At 40.6% G+C, this 23,196-nt stretch overlaps 1 protein-coding gene across 1 annotated transcript in view; it reads left to right on the forward strand.

The window, feature by feature from the left end:
- ofcc1 (orofacial cleft 1 candidate 1) overlaps nucleotides 1-23,196 on the forward strand; it is a 117,319-nt gene that overhangs the window by 59,652 nt on the left and 34,471 nt on the right. Inside the window, exons 6-7 of the mRNA XM_048595731.1 lie at nucleotides 10,550-10,756; nucleotides 15,470-15,722. Of these exons, the coding sequence (XP_048451688.1) occupies nucleotides 10,550-10,756; nucleotides 15,470-15,722 (460 nt within the window). The remainder of the gene's footprint in view (nucleotides 1-10,549; nucleotides 10,757-15,469; nucleotides 15,723-23,196) is intronic.

The following is a 23,196-nucleotide window of genomic DNA, read 5'->3' on the forward strand; positions in this document are numbered from 1 at the left end:
CTATCCTCTCCTCTATCCATCTTCTATCCGCCTCCCACTCTCTCCCTATTTATTTCAGAACCCCGTTCCCCTCCCCCTTTTCTGATGAAGAGTCTAGGCCCGAAACATCAGCTTTTCTGCTCCTATGATGCTGCTTGGCCTGCTGTGTTCATCCAGCCCTGCACCTTGTTGTCTGCAGAAAATGTTCTCTGGAATGCGGAGACTGGTGGGATAGAAAGTGAAGACACAGGGAACCATGTTGTGGTGCTGGGAGCCACATTGTAATTTCTAATTGTAAAGTGGCCGTTAGCACATTAGTTAGCTTACACTGCAATGTCGGGGGACGGTTTGCTGTAAAGTCTAGCAGTGCAGCAATTCTTAAAGGGCTGCAGTTTACTATTAAGGACGATGTTGTCGTGGTGGTGAAATAAAATGGTAGACTAGTTTCACACAGTTACACTGTAACAACGTGCAGACAGCACTGCATACTTTGAGGCAGAACTCTTGCTGCAGGAAGAGTCACTAAAGGAGGTCGATTAAGTTGGGAATGAATGCCACAGATGCAAGTTTCTTGTCACCATCAATGGCGTGGATATAGTCAGCCAGATCTGTCACATCTTACGGCATAAGAGAAACGTTGACCTACATCTGAAGAGTTCGGCTGAGTTGGCTGGATATTTTGTGAGGCTTATCAGGCTTGTCACATGCTTAAACTGGCAACTGCTGCACTGCCTTGGAAATACCATTGAACTACTGCTAACCCTATTACTGTTGTTTTACACACATTCTTTCTGTGTGCTGTAAGACACAGGCAGTGGTCAACCAACAGTGAACTGATATTTGGGCTTCAAGCTTGATGTAGTCCTAATACTTTAGCACACTCCTGAGCATGACAATAACTTGGAGTCAGAGTCCTGCTACCTAAGTCAAAAATTGTGGGTCCTAGCCCATCCCAGATACTTGAACCTATAAATATTTAATATTAAGATGGGTGACCAAAATTTTGGTCAAAGAGAAAAGGATGAAGGGTGGACTTAAAAGAGGCAGTGAAGGTTAAGGAGAGAATTTTAGAATTTAGTGCCTAGGAATCTGGACGCACAAAAACTATTGCATATTCTCTTGATTGATTAGTAACCAAAAACATGTCAGAAGATAGGATTAATAAGAGCTATTGTTTCTGAAGTGAAATATTCAGCTGGGTCGTTGAAGAAACAGTAAATAGAATGAGAATGTTTCAGTAACCATTTTGCAACAATGCTTCAATTTGGAATAATATGTTGGTCTTCTTATGTGTTTACTGACAAATAGATGCATAAGCTTTCATTGCTGTACAAAAGTAAAGTCATTTAACTATATCATTATTTATTTATCATTTATTCATCAATAAAGCCATTTAAACTGTGTGAATTTAGGAGGACGTTCAGTGGCTTCCTGTGCTGTATGTTTATAACTTACTGACACTTTAAGTCTGATAGTTATTGCTCTACTAATGAGAACCGCAGATATGTGAATAGTAGATGTGATTCCAAATGCTTTGACACAAAGCTCATCTGCACAGTCATAGAATCATAGAATTACACAGAATGGAAACAGACCCTTCAGTCCAACTCGTCCCTGTTGACCGGATATCCTAAACTGACCTAATCCCATTTGCCAGCATTTGGCCTATATCCCTCTAAACCTTTCCTATTCATATATCCATCCAGATGTCTTATAAATATTGTAATTGTACCAGCCTCCACCACTTCCTCTGGAAGCTTGTTCCATGCATGCACCACCCTCTGTGGAAAAGATTGTCCTCCCCTCCCTTCCCCCCAACGCCTGGTCCCTTCCAAATGTTCCTCCTCTCACTTTAAATCTATGCCATCTAGGTTTGAACTCCCTTACCCTGGGAAAAAGACCTTGCCTATTTACCTTATCCATGCCCCTCATGATTTTATAAACTTCTATAAGGGCACCCCTCAGCCTCTGTAGCTCCAGGAAAAAAGGCTCCAATCTATTCAGCCTCTCCCTACAGCCCAGACACTCCAATCCCAGCAACATGCTTGTAAATCTTTTCTGAATCCTTTCAAGTTTAACAACATCTTTCATATAATAAGGAGACCAGAACTGCACACAATACTCCAAAAGTGGCTTAACCAGTGTCCTGTACAGCCACAACATGATGTCCAAACTCCTATACTCAGTGCACTGACTGATGAACACCACATTCACCACCCTGTCTGCCTGCGACTCCACTTTCAAGGAACTATGCACCTCCACCCCTAGGTCCCTTTGTTTGACAACACTCCCCAGGGCCCTTTTATTAACTGTATAAGACCTGTCCTGATTTGCCTTACCAAAATGCATTTATCTAAATTAACCTCCATCTGCAACTCCTCAGCCCATTGATCATCTGATCGAGTTTCTATTGTACTCTGAGATAACCTTCTTCATTGTCCACTATACCACCAATTTTGGTGTCATCTGCAAACCTACTAGATATACCTCCTGTATTCACATCCAAACCAATTATATAAATGACTAAAAGCAGTGGACCCAGCACCAATCCTTGTGGCACACCACTGGTTACAGGCCTCCAGTCAGAAAAACAACCCTCTACCGCCATCCTCTCTCACCTACCTTTAAGTCAATTTTGTATCCAATTGGCTAGCTCCCCCTGGATTCCATGTGATCTAACCATTGCTAACCAGTCTACCATGCGGAACCTTGTGAAACGCCTTGCTACAGTCCATATAGACAAGGTTTACCATTCCGCTTTCATCTATCTTCTTTTTCACTTCTTCAAAAAACTCAATCAAGTTAATGAGACATGATTTCCCATGCATAAAGCCACATTGACTCCCTTAATCAGTCCCTGCCTTTCCAAATGCATGTAAATCCTCTCCCTCAGAATCCTCTCCAACAACTTATCGACCACTAACATCAGGCTCACTGGTCTAGAATTCCCTGACTTTTTCTTATCACCTTTCTTAAATAATGACACCACATTAGCCAACCTCCAGTCTTCCGACACCTCACCTGTGTGTATCCATGATATAAATATCTCAACAAGGGGCTTAGCAATCTCTTTTCTAGCTCAGACATGTTAAGACACACCTGTTGGGCAGGTGGAGTTTGATAAAGCCCCTGTAAGTGTTGTCCAATTTACACAACTTATCACCAAGCAGCAATTAAACTCTAAATCAATTGAGTGTTTTTTTAAAATTATTAACAGTCAGATGTTGTTGTATTAAAGAAGTAGTGGTCTGGCTCAGCAACAAAATAGTATATGGTGAGTGGGATAGTATACTATTCCTTGGCTTCTAAAACTGCAGTGTGAGGGGTTGTTGACACAGTGGTCATGTCCCTACCTCTGAGCCTAGAGGCCTGAGTTCAAGTCCCATTTGCTGCAGCATCTCTGAACAAGTTGATTAAAAATAAACACCTAAAGCATGCATGAGAGACTGTTTTGGTGCAATGGTAGTATTCCTCCCACAGGGCCAGGAGGCCTGTTTAAGTTCCACCTTCCTAGCATCTCTGCACAGGTTGCTTTTGAAAATACCTATGAAACTGTAGGTCACCCTGAAATTTTGACTTTAACACAGGGGCTGTGTTGTCTAATTGCAACATCATGTCTAATTGCAACAGTCCAATCATGTCCCATCTTCTAAGGATTTTTAATCAAACTGTTTGGAAATCCTAAGACGCATCTCCGGTGCAGGTGAGATTTGAACCAGACCTTCTTGGCCAGAAGTAAGGATATTACTAATGCACCACAAGAGCCCTGATGTCTCATTGTTTAACCTTGCTATATCTGCCTTTAATGCCCTTTTTAGCACGTGGTGCTCAATACCTGTTGCATTTCAGGTGCCACACTATCACACAAGCTAATTTCTGCACACCCCTCCCCACCCCTACAAAGAAACGGCTCGCTTTTCAACTCTAGGAATTGAGTTCAAATTTAACACAGGCTGATGGCGTAAATGAATGAATTCTATTATGTGGATCGTGTGCTGTGTGAAAAGGGTTTGGGGAGACTTCATCCAGTGCCTGATGAACATGAAGCTGCTACAGAATTCAATGTCACCAGAACTTTGAGATAGTCAAGGGTGCCTTTCTGAGGTCGGGCCTGATTAGAAGTGACATAACTCTGCATTGAGCTGTGTAGTACCTGACTGATGGTGCTAGATGCTGACATTGCAAATGAAATGTAAAATGTTCTTTGCCACTATGCCTTTAGCTTGATTGGCACAAAAAAAAACAATCTGATCTGAGCATTGGCCTATGCATCTGCAAGGAATAATTAACTATGAATTAACCTTAAACAAGGAACAGCAGTTACATCTTACTGGCTCATCAGGACTGAGAATGTTTTTCACAGCTATCCTTAAGTCATTGCATTGCAAGCTATATGCCATAATTCTCTTCATTTTATATATCAGTGTGTCCTCTAATATTTGAGGAACATTGTCATGGGGGATCTGAAGCAAACAAAAAATTCAGCAGGTCTGGCAGCATCTGTGGAGAGAAAACAGAATTAATGTTCCAAGTCCAGTATAATATTCCTTTGCTTATAAAACTGCAGTTTGAGGGGCTGTTGACACAGTGGTTATGTCCCTACCTCCGAGCCTAGAGGCCTGCGTTCAAGTCCCATTTGCTGCAGCATCTCTGAACAGTTTGATTAAAAATAAACACCTAAAGCATGTATGAGAGACTCTTTTGGTGCAATAATATCACAGGACTTGAAATGTTAATTCTGGTTTTCCTCCACAGATGCTGTGAGGTCAACTGAGTCTCCCCAGCATCCACAGTTCTTTGTTTTATTTTATGTCACAAGCGACATTTTAGTTTATAAAGATAGAGCACTGAGATTCGTGTTTGGTTCAGAATAATGCAGACAACAGGGGTTCAGTTTCCATTCCAGGTGAGGTAGACTTAGAACCACCTCATCACTCACTGGGGACAGCTTTAACTGATTTCTCAAGTTGGTGCAATGTTGGTCTTACGTCCTACATGATATATGCCTCTTTGAAGTTAATGAGCAATAAGTGGTATTGTGTGAAGTGTAAAATCACCATTCCAGTCAACCCTTGATGATGAATAATGGTAAAATCGCTCCATAGTTTCTAAGTAATTGTGGCAAATATTTCACAGCATTTTCACCCATTAATTGGTGAAATATAGAAGTCTTCCCAAAACTACTCAAGGCACTAATCAGACCACAGCTGGAACCCTAAACCATAATCAAATAAAATTTTAACAAAGCTAGCCAAAAGGAAACCATATTACCACTTGGATACACAATTAAATGAACAATGAAAATTTGACCATCACAAGACTTGCAGCTTGCTCCTATTCTCTTCGAAATGGAAGTAGGTCAGATTACATTGAGAAATTAATTGTAACACAGCCTTATTTGTGAAATAAAAGAGGACGAGCTTATTTACCATTGAGATATCAATCCAGCAATGATGGATTTTCCTGTCACTTCGATAGATGAATATTCAATAAAAAATAACAAGAAAGGACCAGTTTACAGTCTCAGTTGACATCTCATATGTAACATGAGACTAAGTCTCAACTTGCATAACTGATTGCAAATACTGGATATGAAATCGGTGCTGGCGGGATGACTGAAGGGGCTTTATGATGAGTTGAATTGTCCTAACATTACTTCACTATCTTCTCCTCAAATGTTCAAATCACTCAATGACAAAGACTTCTCCGTTTGAGTTAGTTCAATGGGTTTTTGCCCCATGTATTGGGATCCAACTTGCAACCTCTCAGATTGGTGTTCAGATTATCTCTACATCTAGGTTTGGGATGTCCAGATTCCCATGCTGCTTTTTGTTCCTGGGAATCCTCCATGTGAATCACATGACCAATCCAGAGAAGCTGAGTTCTGGGCAGTATCCTCTCAATGGTAGATAGGGAGCATTTTGCAAAAATCTCCATGTTGGGCTTTTTATCTTGCCCTGCAAAGGTGCAAATAGACATCAGACTGTGAAAATGGAATAGTTCCAGTTGTTATATTTGACATCAGTAGATTGTCCAAGTCTCGTACTCGTGAGAAATGATGTAAGAACCACTTGCTTGCAGATTTTGATCATTTGTTCTGAAACAAATTCCTTACAGTTTCCACAGTCTGTGAGTGAGCCTGACAAGCATTCGGCTTGCTTTTGCCAGCTGATGATTCATTTAATCATCCAGCCTAGTGTCAATGGATAGTCCCAGGACAGGAAAGTTTCTGCACTGAGTGCAGTGATGTGTGTTCATTAGTGTGTGTGCGGCCTATTTTAAAATTAATTCATGGGATGTGGGTGTCACTTGCTGGGTCCACATTTATTGCCCCTCCATAGTTGCCTTTGAGAGGGAGGTTATGCGCTGACTTTTTGAACCACTGTAATCCATTTAGTGTAGATATCCTGCAATGCCATTAGAGAGGGATTTCCAGGATTTTGACTCTCACATATAAGAAATGACATATGCAACCCAAGAAACAGCATAACCATTCAAAGGACACATGGGACTTTTAGTTCTGCTGGATTTGATTGAGTATCTCTGATGACGAAGGTATGAATATTTGAGTTTGGTGATGATCATTTTCTCCTTAATTGGGGCAAAGCCAACCTTTTAGCTCTGTAATCTTCTATACAGAAATTTAATGTAAATTTACCTACTAATGGATGGACTTTCTACTTAAACATTACTGTAACAATATTTGTATTTAAAATTGTATTCTTTACTGGAAATATGATTGCATTTTCTGTCTTTTCCTAGAACCATTAATGCAGAGATTGATCGCCTCACTACCTGTGAATTGCATATCTAATTCTGTGATAAACTTTTATATATTTTTAGATTAATATTGTCTTACAATACACATGAGAGAAGTGATGACATATTGCAATTATTCCTAGATTATTAATGCTGGGAACCCGATACTGTTCTGGGGACTCGGGTTAGAATCTCGCTATGGTAGATGGTGGAATCTGACTTCAAATGAAAATGTGGAATTAAGAGTTTCATGATCATCATTTAATGATGATCATGAAACTTTTCTTGGAAGAACCCATTCGGTTCACCACTGTCCTTTAGGGGAGGAAACTACCATCCTTACCTGGCCTGTGACTGAAGACCCATAGCAAGGTAGGTGACCCTTAACTGCTCTCTGGTCAAGTATGGATGGGTGGTAAATGCAGTCCTAGCCAGTGATGCTCACATTCCATGAATGAATAAATCCAAGTATTCTTCCGCATCATTAACTCATGAACCCTTTTCCGTACACGTTTTGGAGGGGTGGTACATTATTGAGGAGAGATTCTTAGACTCTCATAACACCTGTGTTATTATAATCTGGTTGTAACTTGTTACTTTTTTGAAGACTCAATTCTTCTTTTCCAAGAGGAGAGTTAGAACAATCTTTCATACACATTCACTATATTTAGGATCTGCCTCTCTCAAAGTCAGAGTGATCATTTGAGAAGTCTGCCTGATCCCAAATGGTTCCACGGAGGGTCTAGGATTATAAGCCACTACAGACATCTGGTAACCATGGTGACTGTAAGCAGGAAAGTTTTTACTATGTGCAATGCACCCTGATAAAATACATTCTACCTAAGCTTTATTAAGCAACAGTGAATGAAATGTTTGGCAAAATTAATTAATTCATACTGCAGTTTAACTACTGTGTGGGGCAGAGGTAGTTAAAATAATATGTAAAAATTCACATAAGCTTTAAACCTAGCTCAGAGTTGATTTATAAACTTGCTGATCTGTAACAGAATAAGTACAATTAATAAATTTGATCTTCAAAATGATTTAAATCCTGCAATTGAGTACGTTTTTATTTCATATTATCTAAAGTTCCTGAAAGAACTTGCCTGAATTGCAAGAGAGTATATTTAATTAAATTAATGATATTATTCTCTGTGATGATTTTATAAAATTATTATTCACACAGTGGAATGCACATAATCCTTTAAATTCTCAGTACGTGCTGATTCTCACTCACATGATAGATGCTCTTCAGACAGAATCTTGGGAGGGCTGCATTTTGCCAAAACTGGCAAAGTGTCAATTGCAGGGAGTTTCACGGAGAGTTTCTCTCTGTGAGTTTTACTGACTTTTCTCACCTCATTGCACCTTGCTTTAAGATGCCACACCCGCACAATCTTGTGCTCACCAGCGGCTGATATAGTCACCACCAGTGCCGTATTAAAACCTCAGCTGGGTGCCAGGTTAATCACTGCCAGCCAGAAACTGTCCTTCGCTGCTGCACTATCAGAAAACTTCCCTAGAGCTGGCAGATGGGCACAATCTGCTGACATGGACCTGAAGGACCTGGTGAGGGGGGTGGTGACTGGAGGGCTACCCTCTTGCCACACATAAGCTAGAGCATCCATGGCACTGGACCCTGCCATTCTGGTCTGAAGTTGTCACTTGGTTCAGTATGGTTTCCATAAGGCTGGAGTAATGCCCAACGGTGCAGATACTACTCACTTCATGAGAGTAAGTCCCATCATCTTCTATTAACTCACACTCACTGTAACTCTGCTACTGTACATACTTCCCAACAAGGCTCATGGTCTACCACTCTCACTATCTCATGGAACATCTTCCCTCAATCGCTCTCATCTAGCAATGCCCCTTCTGCATTACTAATGCTGCATGCCCTGTGCACTGCCAACTCACACACTTGGTATACCTTACCATCTTCCTCCCTACATGTACCAGCATTAACAGTGGCATCATTTTATTTCCTCCCTTTCATACGTTGAATCCCTGCAGTGTGGGAAGCAGGCCATTTGGACCATCAGGTCCACACCACTCCTCTGAAGAGCATCCTACCCGGGCCCACCCCCCTACCCATGGCTAATCCACCTATCTTGCACATTCCTGGATACTTTGGGCAATTTAGTATCGCCAATCCACCTAACCTGCACATCTTTGGACTGTGGGAGGAAACCCAAGCAGACACTGGAAGAATGTGCAAACACCACACGGACAGTTGCCTGAGCTGGAATCGAACCTGGGGTTCCTGATGCTCTGAGGCAGCAGTGCTAACCACTGAGCCACTGTGCTGCACCTTTGTCTTATTCCAGCAGAAAACATCCCACATAGAGCACTGAGGGCCAAGGCACGTATTGTAATGTCTGACATTTGTCTACTCAGCCCCTAGGAGGTGAGAATCCTTATGGGAGAGGACCCGGATTGCTTATGTGGTGATGTGAGGTCTTCATGAGCTGGTAAACAAGTAAGATTCATTGTCATGTGCTGTGCTGCTGTCCCATTACATCACTGTGAGTGTATCCTGCCTAAACCTCTACGCTAATTTCACAACTCACTGTCTGTCTTGTCTCCTGCATGCACCAGTCACATCTGTAGAGTATCTGCCATGAGCAGACCAGCCCCTCAAGACATCATTCCATCCCCCCTCTCTGAGGAAAAAGCCACAGGTCTCTAAAGGATGCACTATCATGGAACTCTCTACCAGCTCAGATATTGACTCAGCAGTGGGTACTTTAGCCTGTCTACAGCTGGGAAAACATGAGCTCATTGACAGGATGTTTCTTCTTGTGCGTGAGTCCAGGAGACACTCTTAAAATTAGGGGTTACCCTTTTATGAAGGAGATGAGGTTTCAGAGCAGTGCATCAGAAGTCAATGAATGTGGGATCTTTAAATATTTTTAAGGTGGAAGGAGATGGACTTTTGTTAGGTCAGGGATTCGAAGGTTACCGGGGTAGATGGAAATGTGAAGTTCAGAATGCAAACAGATCAACTGTGATCTCAGTGAATGGTAGAGGATGCTTGAAGGGCCAAATGGCCTACGTCTGCTGCTAACTCATATCTTCATAAGAGGAATAAGAAGCATCACATGAATGGATAGTGTTGAAATGTGGACTGAGGAATGAATGCACAAAAGGCCCAATAGCAAGACAATATAAATAGTTCCACTTGGGCTCTAGTGCATTGAGCTAACAAAATGAGTTTGTGATCTAATGCCTGTCTAAAACATACCAAATGCACCTAAATAATGTTTCAGATGTTCTTTCAGCATAGACAGTAGTCCCTTGGTTGTGACACTTATGTCCAGAAAATGGTACGACAATGCCTAATTTCTACTGTAGTGAATCCCTTGGTATGCAGAATATAAGGACATGTAATATGTGAGCACCTTCGGGGTAGAATCTGAGGGGCCACTTAACTGAGGCCTCTCTGTGCATTAAGTAGGTTGTATGGCATTGTGGCAACTTTACCTTTGAAGTTTATTGTCATCTCTTCACTTTTCAAGTTATCGCACAAATCCAAAACAAAACCAGAAATTGCTGGAAAAGCTTCAGCTGGTCTGGCAGCATCTGAGGAGAGAAATCAGAGTTAGCGTTTCACGTCCAGTGACCCTTCCTCAGAACACCGCACAAATTCTTTTGCCAGTGTGAGATCCATTTTAGAAAGCAACGTATTACTGTGAAGAATAAAGAAAGAAAAACAAAAACAGAATCACATTTTTTAAAATCCAATAAAAGCATGTTTTTTCTTAGTCTGCTGGTCTGCAGTTAATAATAAATCGTCTGTGCAATTTTCCAGGTCAGATGCTTCCCCTGACAAAGCAATGGAAACTCTTGCTATGCGCACTTTATTTTTGGGTAAGATGTTCCTGGAAGAATTCGGAATTTCATGCTGGTGCTCGTCAGAGGTCTTGCTCGTTACACTGTTCATAACTTTGAACTGGTTTCTGCACCACTACTGCAGCCAGTGGATCTATCTCCAGGCGAATGGTGTCCCTGTCAACAAGTAGGCTTTCTGGTCTTCATATTTATGTATGAGATGCTGAGATACAGCTCAAAGCAAACTTTTTCAACTTCGTAACTAGTTTATTTGCTCTTTATCCGAGGAATCAAAATGACATGACAAATGAGTTTGTGTAGAAAAATGACATGGAGAATCAATTTTATGTATTTATTATACCACAGTGACCTCTTGAAGAGTATATATTGAGAACTCTTATTTATCTTTGAAACATATTTCATAATCCACTGTCTCACAATCATCGGTAAAATTCTGAAAGTAACTGCAAAGCTTTAGTGGAATTTTGAGGACGATAGTTATTCATCGTCATGTGATGCATACAATCTAATTAATGGCTTATCACCAATCCCAAATTTTATGGAACATACAGCTTTTGTTTAAAATTGCTCCAAAACAAGATTTTCATCCATCAACCACGCACCTTACCTTCCCGTTCTGTCTGTTCAGGATTTAGCATTCAAGCCTTTAAATAGTCATTGCAAAAGGGAACTGTCTTCATGAAAAAGTGTCTTAATTTATTTTCAAATATGTGACGCCATGGCATAAAACCCATTGAAATGCATCATCCTGTCACTACCCTGTGACTTTGGAATACAGATGATGCAGAGCTCATTCCAGCTTCCCTCCTTTCTGATATGAAGAGAAAAGGATTCCGCAACAAGCTTTCACAGAGTTATTTCCCCTCTAACTAAAAATGTTAAATAATGAAAGGTTACTGGACCTGAAACGTTAACTCTGCTTTCTCTCCACAGATCCTGCCAGTCCTGCTGAGTTTCTCCAGCAATGTTTGATTTTGTTTCAGACTTCTAGAATCATCAGTTCTTTGTTCTATTTTGACTGTTAAATTATGCTGTGCTGTGCTACTACAGGAATGTTTAGCAAATTCACCAGCCTTTCTCATTTTTAATAATTTGGTAGAGCTTGGAAACCTCCTTAGTCCTTCAATTAAGACATCATTTTGTCTACAGAAGACAAGAATTAGTGCTTACAGTCTCAGGATAAGGTGATGGCCACTTAGGACTGAAATGAGAAGAAACTTTTTTGCACAGGGATTTATGAATGTTGAAATCCTCTCTGCCAGTGTACAGATGAGTGTATTCAAAATTGATAGATTTTTGAGCACTGCAAGAATCTCAAGAATGCAGTGGGAATGTTGAGTTGAGACAGAAGATGAGTCATGAACTTATTGAATGATGGAGCAGGTCTGAAAGACAATATAGCTTACTCCTATTGTGTTCTTATTCACAGAGAGGAACTTAAGACAAACATATTACTCATTGGTATGCTGGGATCTCACAACATAATTTTAAACTATAATCGTTCACATATTCAAATTTATTTTTCTATAAATGTCATCAGAAAAAAAAAGAGGAGACATTTTAAATTCTTTCTAACTAAATCCCATCCAATGATTAGTATGAAAAGAATGACAAATAAATATAAGGCATTAATACTGAAAATGGCAGCATTAATTAGATCTGGTGTAGAAACCTTCTTCAACTCAAACTGCTCTCTTCAGATAATTATTCTTAGTAGAGCAATGTTGTTTTGGGTGGGATCATGTAAAACGATTGCATAACTTATTTTTTGAATCATAAAATGGCTACATAGAATTTTTCAGCCCAGAAAGAGGCTATTTGGGCCATTACATGCCTGTTCTGGTTGGAAAAGAACTATCCAGTTTAATCCAGCTCTTGTTCAGTAGTCTTGAAGGATGTGGTATTGGTTCAGTGCAATGTAGGTTTCTGTCCCTAACATCATTTCAGGCAGTGAGTTCCAGATCCCCATCATCCTCTAGGTGAAACAAAATCTCCTCAACTTTCCTCAATCCTCACAATTACTACTAAGTCTATGTCAAGCATTAATTGGACCTCCTTGTTTAGTGAAATATGACCTTAATTATTTTAGTGTACTACAAGACCATAAGAAATAAGAACAGGATTAGGCCATTCGCCCCCCTGAGCCTGATATGCCATTCAGTAGGATCATGGCTGATCCGACACTCCTCACATCCACTTTCCTGCCCTTTCAGCATAACTATTGATTCCTCTACTCAGTAGGAATCTATCTATCTCAGCCTTAAATATGCACAAGGAGTCTGCCGCCACAGCTCTTTGTGGCAAGGAATTCTAAACACTCACAACTTCTGAGAGAAAAACTCCTTCTTCATCTCAGTTATAAATCAATGCCTCTTAATTCTGAGACTATGTCCTCTGGTCCTAGACTCTCCCATGAGAGGAAACATTCTGTCAGCATTTACCCTGTCAAGCCCTTAAGAATCCTATATGTTTCAAAGAGATCACCTCTCAATCTTCTAAATTTCAATAAGTAGAGTCCCAGAATGTTTAGCCTTTTCTCACAAGTCAACCCCTCTATATCGGGGATCATCCTGATGAACCTTCTCCGAACTATCTTCAATGAAATAACATCTTTTCTTAAATTAGGGGACCAAAATTGCTTATAGTGCTCCAATGTGGTCTTACCAGCACCTTGTACAATTGCAGTAAGACCTCCCGACTCTTATATTCCAACCCCGTCGAAATAAGGGCTAACATTCCATTGGCATTCCTGATTACCTGCTGCAACTGTGTGCTTGTTTCCTGTGTTTCAGGCATAAGTACCCCAAATCCCTTTGTATTGCAACTTTCTGCTGTTCCTCTCCATTTAAATAATACTGTGTTCTTTTGTTCTCCCTCCCAAATTAAACAGCTTCACATTTTCCAAAATTATATTCCATTTGACAACTTCTTGCTCACTTACTTTCTTTATCAGTATCTCGCTGTAAACTGTTTGTATCCCTCTTGCAACCTGCCTCTCCAACTATTTTTACGTCATCTGCAAATTTGGCTACATTTGCTTCCTTCCTTGAAGTCATTAATAAGTTGCAGTTCCAGCACTGATTCCTTGTGGATCCCCACAAGGTTGCCAAGCTGAAAAACAGCCCCTTATTCACACTCACTGTTTCCAGTCCATTAGCCAGTTCTCTATCCATGCCAATGTACCATCTCTTCCATTGGCTGTTATGAAAACCTTCTGTGAGCTGCATCATTGAGTGCCGTTTAGAAGTCCATGCAACACATCTACTGGTTCCCGCTATCTATTCTGGTTGAGTCTTCCTTGAAAAACTCCACAAAGTTAGTCAGACATGATTTCCCTTTCATAAGGCCATACTAACTGTGCTTTATTGGATTATGATTTTCCAAATGTTCTGCAATTATTTCCTTAAAAATTGATTCATATACTTTTCCAACAATAGATATTAGGCTAATGGTCCTATAGTTATCTGCTTTTTGCCTCCTTTCCATTTTGAATAGGAGTGTCACATTGGCAGCTTTCCAATCCTCTGGTGCTTCTCTGGATTTTTGGAAAATTACAACCAGTGCATCCATTTTCACGGCAACTCTTTTAGAATCCTAGGCTGCAAGTCATCAGGGCCAGGGGATTTATCTGCCTTTAGCCCCATTAGTTTGTCTGATACTGCTTCTCAGTGATGGTGATGGGACTTAGTTCTTCCCCCGCATTCTTTAGTGTTACTGGGATGTGTGAATTATCTTCCACTGTAAAGACTGATGCTAATTTAACATAATCAGGGAATGTGGGCCTGCACTTATTGCCCATCTCTAGTTTCCCTTGAGAAGGTGTTGGTCAGCTTTCCTGTTGAGGCAGTCCTTTTGGGGTAGGTACACCCAGTTTGCCTGTACCTCAGGCAGTATGTTGTGAGATTAGTTTCTAACTGTTCAAAATCTTACAGCAGAACCTCTTTTCCTTTCCTGTCAATGTTGTCAGTACCAACATGGAGGACAACAACTAGATCCCTTCCCTCCAAATCCCAAGTTTCTCTCCAGCCCCAAGGAGATGTTGTTAACCTTGACAACAAATAGGCATCACAGCATTTGTGACTCATGCCGATGGTTGCTGAGAACAGTATCTATTCCCCGACTTATATTGTCCACACCACTACTGCAATCCTATTTCCTCTTCCCAGTTGAATGGCTTCCTTCGCCAGGGTGCCATGGTCAGTTTACTCATCCTCTCTGGTATCCCTACTCTTGTCCTCACAGCTTGTAAGTACCTCATAACTGTTGGATAATTGCAAGGACAGGGGCTCCTCAAGGGTTGCTGCTTGAATCCCCATATCTGTCTCACCTGCATCACACCCTCCTGCCCTTGCAAGTTTGAATTGCCTACACAAAGAGGTGTGTCCATCACTAGGAGCAAAGTGTCCATGTAACTTTCCCTCCTGACTGATGCAGCACAATGTGTGCAGCTCAGATCCCAAGATTTACAGGCAATAAATGGAAACAAATTGTTCATAAAATTTTTCTGTCTGCCTTTTTTTTAATCTCTCTCTCTCTACATCCTATGTGTTTTTACAATCTATATTTCAGTTTCTCTCCACGGCCCTTTCTTTACACATTTTGGTTTAGACCCTGTGTGACTCAGTGAGGATTCTTCAGTCTGATTGGTTGAAGAGCTTTACTGGTGCTCCCACTGCTCACACAGGATACCCTGTAGTGGGTGCCACACTCGATTAAAGGAAGTCTCTGTTTAAAAGCCTGTAGGCACCTGTCAGTGAGGTGCATGGTGGGTGTCATTCCTTCTTCAGTGACGGCATAATTTGGGCCAGGAAGGGTGCAGTCATGACATTGTATGTATAGATGTAATCATTCTAATTTTTCAATTTCTTTTGCCTTTAAGGTTCAATTTTTATCCACACACAGTCGAACTCTGCTACCAGAATTCTCTGCTGCACACTTGGGAGGAGTTGACCATTGTAGCCCTGGGACCTCTGACCTTGAATGTGGCTATGCTTGTTATGGCTATGATCAGATGGCTCTGTCATATATTATTTGGCTCATTCCCGTCCTTCTTGTCAAGGTTTATCATGGCAATGGGAATTTGGACAGTGCTTGACCCTCTGGCAATATTTATAGTAGATGGCATCCTGGGGGTAAGTCAGTTAAAATAACTTGTACATGCAGACTTTAAATAGAATGCACTGTATCTTGGAAAGAATTTGAAAGTGAATGGTGCTATGATGAAACAGACAGTTGCAAATGATTAGTATTTTGTCAGTAGATGAGACGTAAGATCACTAACTATAAATGTGTGCTGTACCAAACAAACTATTATTTGCATATTTCATTGTGACTCACTGTTAAAATTCAGAACCAATGTGCAGCAAAAGGCGAGCTGTTTTTATTTTGAGCCAGGTTCATTCAGTTGTAATGCCATAAGCATTGGAATTTACAAGCCCATCCAACTCCACACTCCATGCCCAAATGCTCATAACTCACCAGAAAACATGTAATCTTTCAAGAACAACAAAAGAATGATGAAAAGAAAACCTAAGGACAAATGTAGCTGATTAAAGATGGGAACTTTCTCCCAGACACTTTTCAGAGGTCAAAACTAGTCCATGAGACAGGAGTGACCATGATCTGTAAAACATAGTATCCAAACTACATTTGTATATTGCAATTTCTGCTTCAATTTTCCCATGAAAATGTGCAGTGAATCAATACTAATCAGAGAGCTTGTTGCATATCTGACTGGTCCTCTCCAACACCTCTAATTTAACAAAATTGTCCTTGTGAACATCGTTTAGCCCCTTCATTATTTTAAATGCCACGATCTAACATCTTTAAGCGTTCGTGTCTATTTGTCACCAAGGTAAGCTTTTTCACGTCTCTGTATGTATCAACAGTGCTTTCAGATGGGTATCATTCTTATGGCCCTGTAGTGAGCCTTATATAAAACATTGCACTACATGGGATGCAGTATGCTAAGTGACACTTAACAAGGGATTTATACAAGCACAACATGGTGTGTTTTATTTTACATTGAATCATTCCGGCGAGTCAAGCTAATACTGTCATTAAACCCTTTGATGACCAGAATTGACCTCGTAAGGAAATTATTTACAAAAGGATGAATATCTTCTTCTCTCGAAACAGACTTCAATTCTATACCCAGTAGTAGAGTGTACTTGATATCGGTTATGCCCAGCTGCATATCACTGCATTTTTTTTCTTTCTGCCAAGCATGTATCCACTCCCCTATTGATTCAAGATCTGCTTGCAGTCGTTTGTTCTCAGTTGTAACGCTAAAACAATCTTTGTATCATTTACATTCCATCACGTTGCTGACAAACTTGCAGATTGCCTCTGTCCCCACAACACTGCCATCCGAGTCACTAAAATCAAAGGTCTCGGCTCTGATTTCTGAGCTACACTAGTGGTCCACAATCATGAAGTGCACCATAATTATGAATGACCACTTTCTGTCTATGGGAATGCCGTAAACTCCATCCACTGCAACCATTTCTTGCCAATTTCATAAATTCTGCCTTACAGACTAACCTATTGTGAGGCAGCTTAGCAAAAGCTTTCTGAAAGACTACGTGGACAATGTCTACCTATGCCCAAAAGCTTCATTATTTCATAAAATTCAATCAAATTAATGATTTAGGATAACGTTTCAAAACGAGATTGAATCCTCTGCTAACATCTACCTCACTTTTTTCACTGGAGCATAGAAGTTAAGAGGTGACCTTACAGAGCTTTATAAAATCATGAAGGATATAGACATAGTGAATGGCAGGTGTCTTTTCCCTCAGGTGGGTGATTTCAAGACAAGGGGGCATATTTTTAAGATGAGAGGAGAAAGATTTTTAAAAAAATATGAGGGGCAACTTTTTTTACACAGAGAGTGGTTCATGTGTGGAATGAACTTCCAGAGGAAGTGGTAGATGCGGGTTCAGTTACATTGTTTAAAAGACATCTGTATAAGGAAATGAATAAGAAATGTTCAGAAGGATATGGGCCAAGTGCATGCTGGTGGGGCTAGTTTAGTTTGGGATTATGGTTGGCATGGACTAGTTGGACCGAAGGGTCTGTTTCCATGCTGTATGACTCTATTACTTAGGTAATCAAAGAAAGCTTCGCTTATGATCGCTATTACCATGATGGTTAAAATTCATCTAATAAGCCTACAGTTCCTTAGTTCATTATGTGTTACCCACCATGAAGATCAGAAATATTTGAACATTTGTCCAATAGAATGGAACTCATCCCAATTTCAGTGAACTTTTAAGGATGAGCTTTGGTTGGGCATCATCTGAAAGTAGCAAAATCCATACTTGCTGACATACCTGCCTCTCCCTTCTTTCCTCCTGTGACTTTGCCCAGGCTCTGATGAAGATCAGTAATATACCAGTGGCTGGATCTTGTCATAGGTCCACCCCACAGTTCACTAAGTTTTGCTTGTAAGTTCATTACTTGAAGCCACACATACTTTCTTTTCCTCAGTTTTTAAGGCTCAGTCTGCTGCCAGGTGCTATGATCAAGGACTAGACCATTCGTGGCGTTTATTGGCAAAATTCCAGTTAGGTTCCTTATGTTTCATGGAAAGAAGGTGATTTTGTAATAGAGCGTGTTCACTCCTTATGTCTTGCGTTCTTCATTGTGCGAGATTTACTGTGATGCGTCACGTCTGTCACTGTGTGTGCCTTGTTTGAGTTTTCTTACCACTAGCAAGTTTGCAAGCTGACTCAGGAAGTGTGATTTGAAGGAGCGCTTTAATATAATTGATGGTCAGTTGCTGTGTTTATTCCTCCACTGTGGACTGTTAGCTGTTTTAGATTTTTAATTCAGATACGAGCAATTGCCTATTGCATAGTTTGTAGTGATTCAAAATGAAAATGCTCGAGGGCATTTTGGACGAAAAGGAGTTCTAGCACAAGGCAAACCAATACATGACATGGAATAGCTGGCAATATAATCATGTAATGTGGTATGAGGCAATTGAATAAAAATTAAAGTTGCATGCTGCCCAATTCAATGTACATTTTAATACAAAGTGATTAGGAGTGAATTTTGAAGTAAAATCCAACAAAATGATATACATTTACTTTGGCAGTTTGGCTGATGGAATGCCTGCAAGATTGAAAGGAATGCTTTTGGGGTCTGACTGCATTTCTTTCTATGAAATAAAACAAGTACAGTGCTGATCACAGAAAGGAAATGGCCTGCTCCATAAAAGCATATAAGTTTTAAATGTGCCAGCCATTTTTTTAAGTAGAGCCTATTATACACTAGGAAGTGAGTGTTCGACTGTGATCTAAGCAGAAGGTCCAACTGACATCATAAGGGAAAGAAAAGAAGAATTTACACAGCATCTTTCACGACTACAGAATTTCCAAGCTACTTTACAGCCAATTAGGTACATTTCATGTGTTACAATGTACGAAATGTGTCAGCCAATTTGCACAGAGCAAGCTCCCACAAACAGCAATGTTTCAATGACCAGGTAGTCTGTTTTGAGGTGTCGATTAAGGGATTAATATTGTCAGTTGCCAAACAGAAGAATTCCCTCCACTCATCTTTAAAGCAATACCATAAGACTTTTTACATCCTCAGAGAGCATGCAAGACTTCAGTTTAATGTTCCACCAGACAGATGGCATCACCAAGAGTTTGAACATTCTCTCAGTACTGCTATTGCACTGGACTCTGAATATCGAGCTCAGGACGCTGGAGTGGGTCTTGAAAGCACAGTTTTCTGACTTCAAGACAAATGTGCAACCCAGTTGAGCCATGCAGGAGAGCTTATATTATTTTAACAATCCTTTCAACTCCCCAAAGAGGACTGGTGGTGTAGTGCATGGTGACCCAACCAGAAAATTGGTGTTCATGTCCCACTCTAGGACTTGAAGGCCAAAGACAGTGCATTCAGAATGTGGCCAATCCTCACAACATATGCTAATGTTAAAAGTGAGAGAGATTCCAAGTCAGCCATGTGATAGAAAGAAATTGGAGCCCCTGAAATCGTTATCCATTGCTCCAGGGTACAACACGCATGTATGTCTCCATGGTAACTTGCAATCCTTATGATGTTAGTTGCCTAGCTAGTGTAGATAAGATTGGTCTGATCCCCATGCTGGTTGGGGTGGACTCAAGAACTTCCTCCTTGCCTTACCTGTTGTGGAGATTGTGGCATTGTGAGTTGGACCTATTGTGTAAGGGTCTGAAAGAGTTAATGCCAAGGACTCTGTTAAGCACCACCTGCTGTGGTGATGTCATATCGGCAGAACAGCTTTGGAGTTGAAAGGAGTAAGACCCAGCGTTTGGGTCTTCCTCATTGTCTCTGTAACAGTACATGTTATATTAATGTAGCTTGTATGTGTTTTGCAGTCATGCAATCAATTACACTGTCGGCAGCAGGGTGGCTCAGTGGTTAGCATTGCTGCCTCATAGTGCTAGGGACTGGGGTTCGATTCCAGACTTGGGTCACTGTCTGTATAGAGTTTGCATGTTCTCCCCACATTTGTATAGGTTTTCTCCTGGTGCTCCAGTTTCCTCCCACAGTCCAAAGATATGAAGTTAAGTCAATTGGCCATGCTAAATTGCCCGTTGATGTGCAGGTTAGGTGGGATAACCATAGCAAAAAACCCACGTAGGGCTACAGGAACTGGGTGTGATGCTGTTTGCAGGATCGGTGCATACTCAATGGGCTGAATTTCTCTTTCTGCACTGTAGGGATTTTTTGTTTTTTTGAGACATGAGTCTCTTAATAGACAACCAGTTAGTTTTTCTGTACCACACACCAGATCAAAAGAGGATGTTGGCAGTAAATCCATTAGATAGCTCATCCAACATGATGAGTAGTGGTGAGCATTCATCTTGCAACATCGTAGCAAGTTGCAGAGGTTTCTTCAGGCACAACTTTAAAAAGGCTGCTCAAAAAGCAGCTTGAAAGAACCAAATGTTTGCAAATGCTTAAGTAGAGAATTTAATATTAAGATTCAACAAGGCAGAATGTACAATAGATGGTTAAAAGCCCTTCAGACCTGAAAAGAGACTCACAGCAGCAGGAGAGCTAAGAACTCCATGGAACTGAAGCATTGGCTACAGCAATGCAGTTACAGAGCCAATGAGTTGTCTAAGTAGAGGTTCAGTTAGACAGTGAATGGTCATTGGAGGCTCTGTGCATAAATTCAAACTCCTTGGTCATAGAATCCCAACAGCATGGAAGCAGGCCACCCGGCCCATCGAGTCCATACTGACCCTCCAAAGACCACCCACCTAGATCCACCCCCTACCACTGCAACCCTGCACCTCCCATGGCCAATCCACCTAACGTGCATGTCCCTGGTCACTATGGGCAACTTAGCATGGCCAGTCCACCTAATCTGCACATCTTTGGAGTGTGGGAGGAAACTGGCACACCTGGAGCAAACCCACTCAAACATGGGGAGAATGTGCAAACTCCACACAGTCACACGAGGCTAGAATCAAACCCAGGTCCTTGGTGGTTTGAGGCAGCAGTGCTAACCACTGAACTACTGTGGACAAGGCAAATTTTTTTTTTCAAAAAATGGTGCATTTTACAGGGTGGGAAATGAGAAAAAAATGATGTACTTACAAGTCATATCGAATATGGCCAACATAATGACCAGTCATCACGAGGCATAGCTATAAATTAGGGAAATCAAGGACCACAGAAACAATTTGAACTAAGTGGTTGTTGGGAAAGTTGCAAAATCAGAATAGAGTTAAAGTGAAAATTTAGAAGCCTAAGCAAATAAAGTTCAATGGCAGATGTAAATTAGGAGACTATTGAGGCCATAGAAGAGGCTCGAAATCCATGACATAACCTGTGGTAATTCATGCAGGAGAAAACAGTGAAAGCCACAGGAATTATTATTTAGAGCTTCAGATGGTGAGACTCATCTAGGAAACTGTTAAAGGAGTGGGATTCATCTTATTGAGCTGCAAAGACCACGAATCATTCAATAAAGCTGTTAAGAGAACAGGAATAATTATTAAAGCCGGAGGCAATAGGATGAATTCATTAAAGCTATTAAGAAAACAGGAATTGAGTATAAAGACTGCAATTAATGGAATTTATCTGGAGAAGCCACCAAAACTGCATGAATCATCCATTTTACTCATGAAAGGTGGAAATCATCCATTTTGCGTGCAAAAGGGGAGGAAAAGCTTCCAGGGCATCAATAAACATTGGCAGTAATGCTGTACTGTAGAATGATAAACCTCTAAAGGAAGAACAAAAAAATCCCTAGAAAGTGAAGGAAGCAGAAATAATATTGCCAGAAAGATTTGAATTCAGAGATGGGCCAAATAAAACAGACAATTGCACACCTTGGGGAACTCTTAAAATATGGAATTGCTGACAAAGTAGATATCAAATCAAAAGCTGAATAAGTCAATACACTTTTGAATCAAACTGGGATAATACCTAAAAATATTGTAGCTTGCCAATATTTGAAAGAAGCAACAGATACCCCTGATGAACTTCTGAAAAGCTTTGACAATTATTTTAACCTCAGAACAAAAAAGGTCTTGAAAGAAAAATATTTAACAGAAGAGTTCACCATCCAGAAGAATTCACTGATAACTTCATTAATGATATTTACATATTAAATGGAAAAATAAGAGTGGAACTATAAAGTTAGAAAGCATAAAAGACAGAATTATTGCTGGAATTGCTAATGAGTCTTTGTCAGATCTATTGCAGTCAGAAGAAGATTTGACTCTTGGGAAAGCCATTCAGATGGTGAGTGAAGCAGAAGTCCAGAAGCAACACAGATCAATCCTCAGAGAAAAGGATCGACCTGATCACAAGAGATCAGCTGAATCCAATTAGTTCATAGGCAATGTGACAAAGCAGTCGGCAAACTTTCTCAAACTCAATTGCAGCTGTGGAGTTGGCACCAAGAAGTAGGAGTAAGAAAAGAAAGATTAAACAATGGTGGTGTTTAGGTGCATGAGTATCAACTTTCTGTGCAACCTTACATTTGTCACAACTATAGCACTTTGTATGACAGTCCTGTGATCTCTTTCAATCTGTTGAAGCTTCTGATTATTTATGTTTTCCAATAGTCTACCTTGAGGGGCGATGATCTCTGTACATGCTTGCATGTGCCTCATCTGGAGCAGTGCAAACTGTGCTGAGGCTGTCATTCCATGCTGCCCTCTGGAAAACATGAATTTAAACTAGATGTTTGGCTGTCAGGAGCCAATCACATAGTTTAGCCCATCTACATCTCTATAATAGAGGAATGGCCCTTGAAAATTGATGTTTGAGTCTTGCAAGCACTGTGGTATCTGGTGATATGTTTGAAAAATACTCTCTGCTAACTTCATTCAACATGGAGATCTTCTTCCTTTTTGGATCATTCTGGGAGACTAAGAAGTGAATTATAAAAGAATATACTGTTACAGAGGATATTGCAAATAAATTCAATCCTACTCTCATCTGATTCTCACTGGTGCATTTTCAATCAATAGGAAAGAAATTAGCGTTAAGAGCCAAGCCTCATTTTCTTCATGAGGAGATAGTAGGAACTGCCTATGCTGGAGTCTGGGATAACAAGGTGTAGAGCTGGATGAACACAGCAGGCCA

Source organism: Rhincodon typus, chromosome 4 (genome assembly GCF_021869965.1).
Source record: "Rhincodon typus isolate 14 chromosome 4, sRhiTyp1.1, whole genome shotgun sequence".
Classification (NCBI taxonomy): Eukaryota; Metazoa; Chordata; class Chondrichthyes; order Orectolobiformes; family Rhincodontidae; genus Rhincodon; species Rhincodon typus.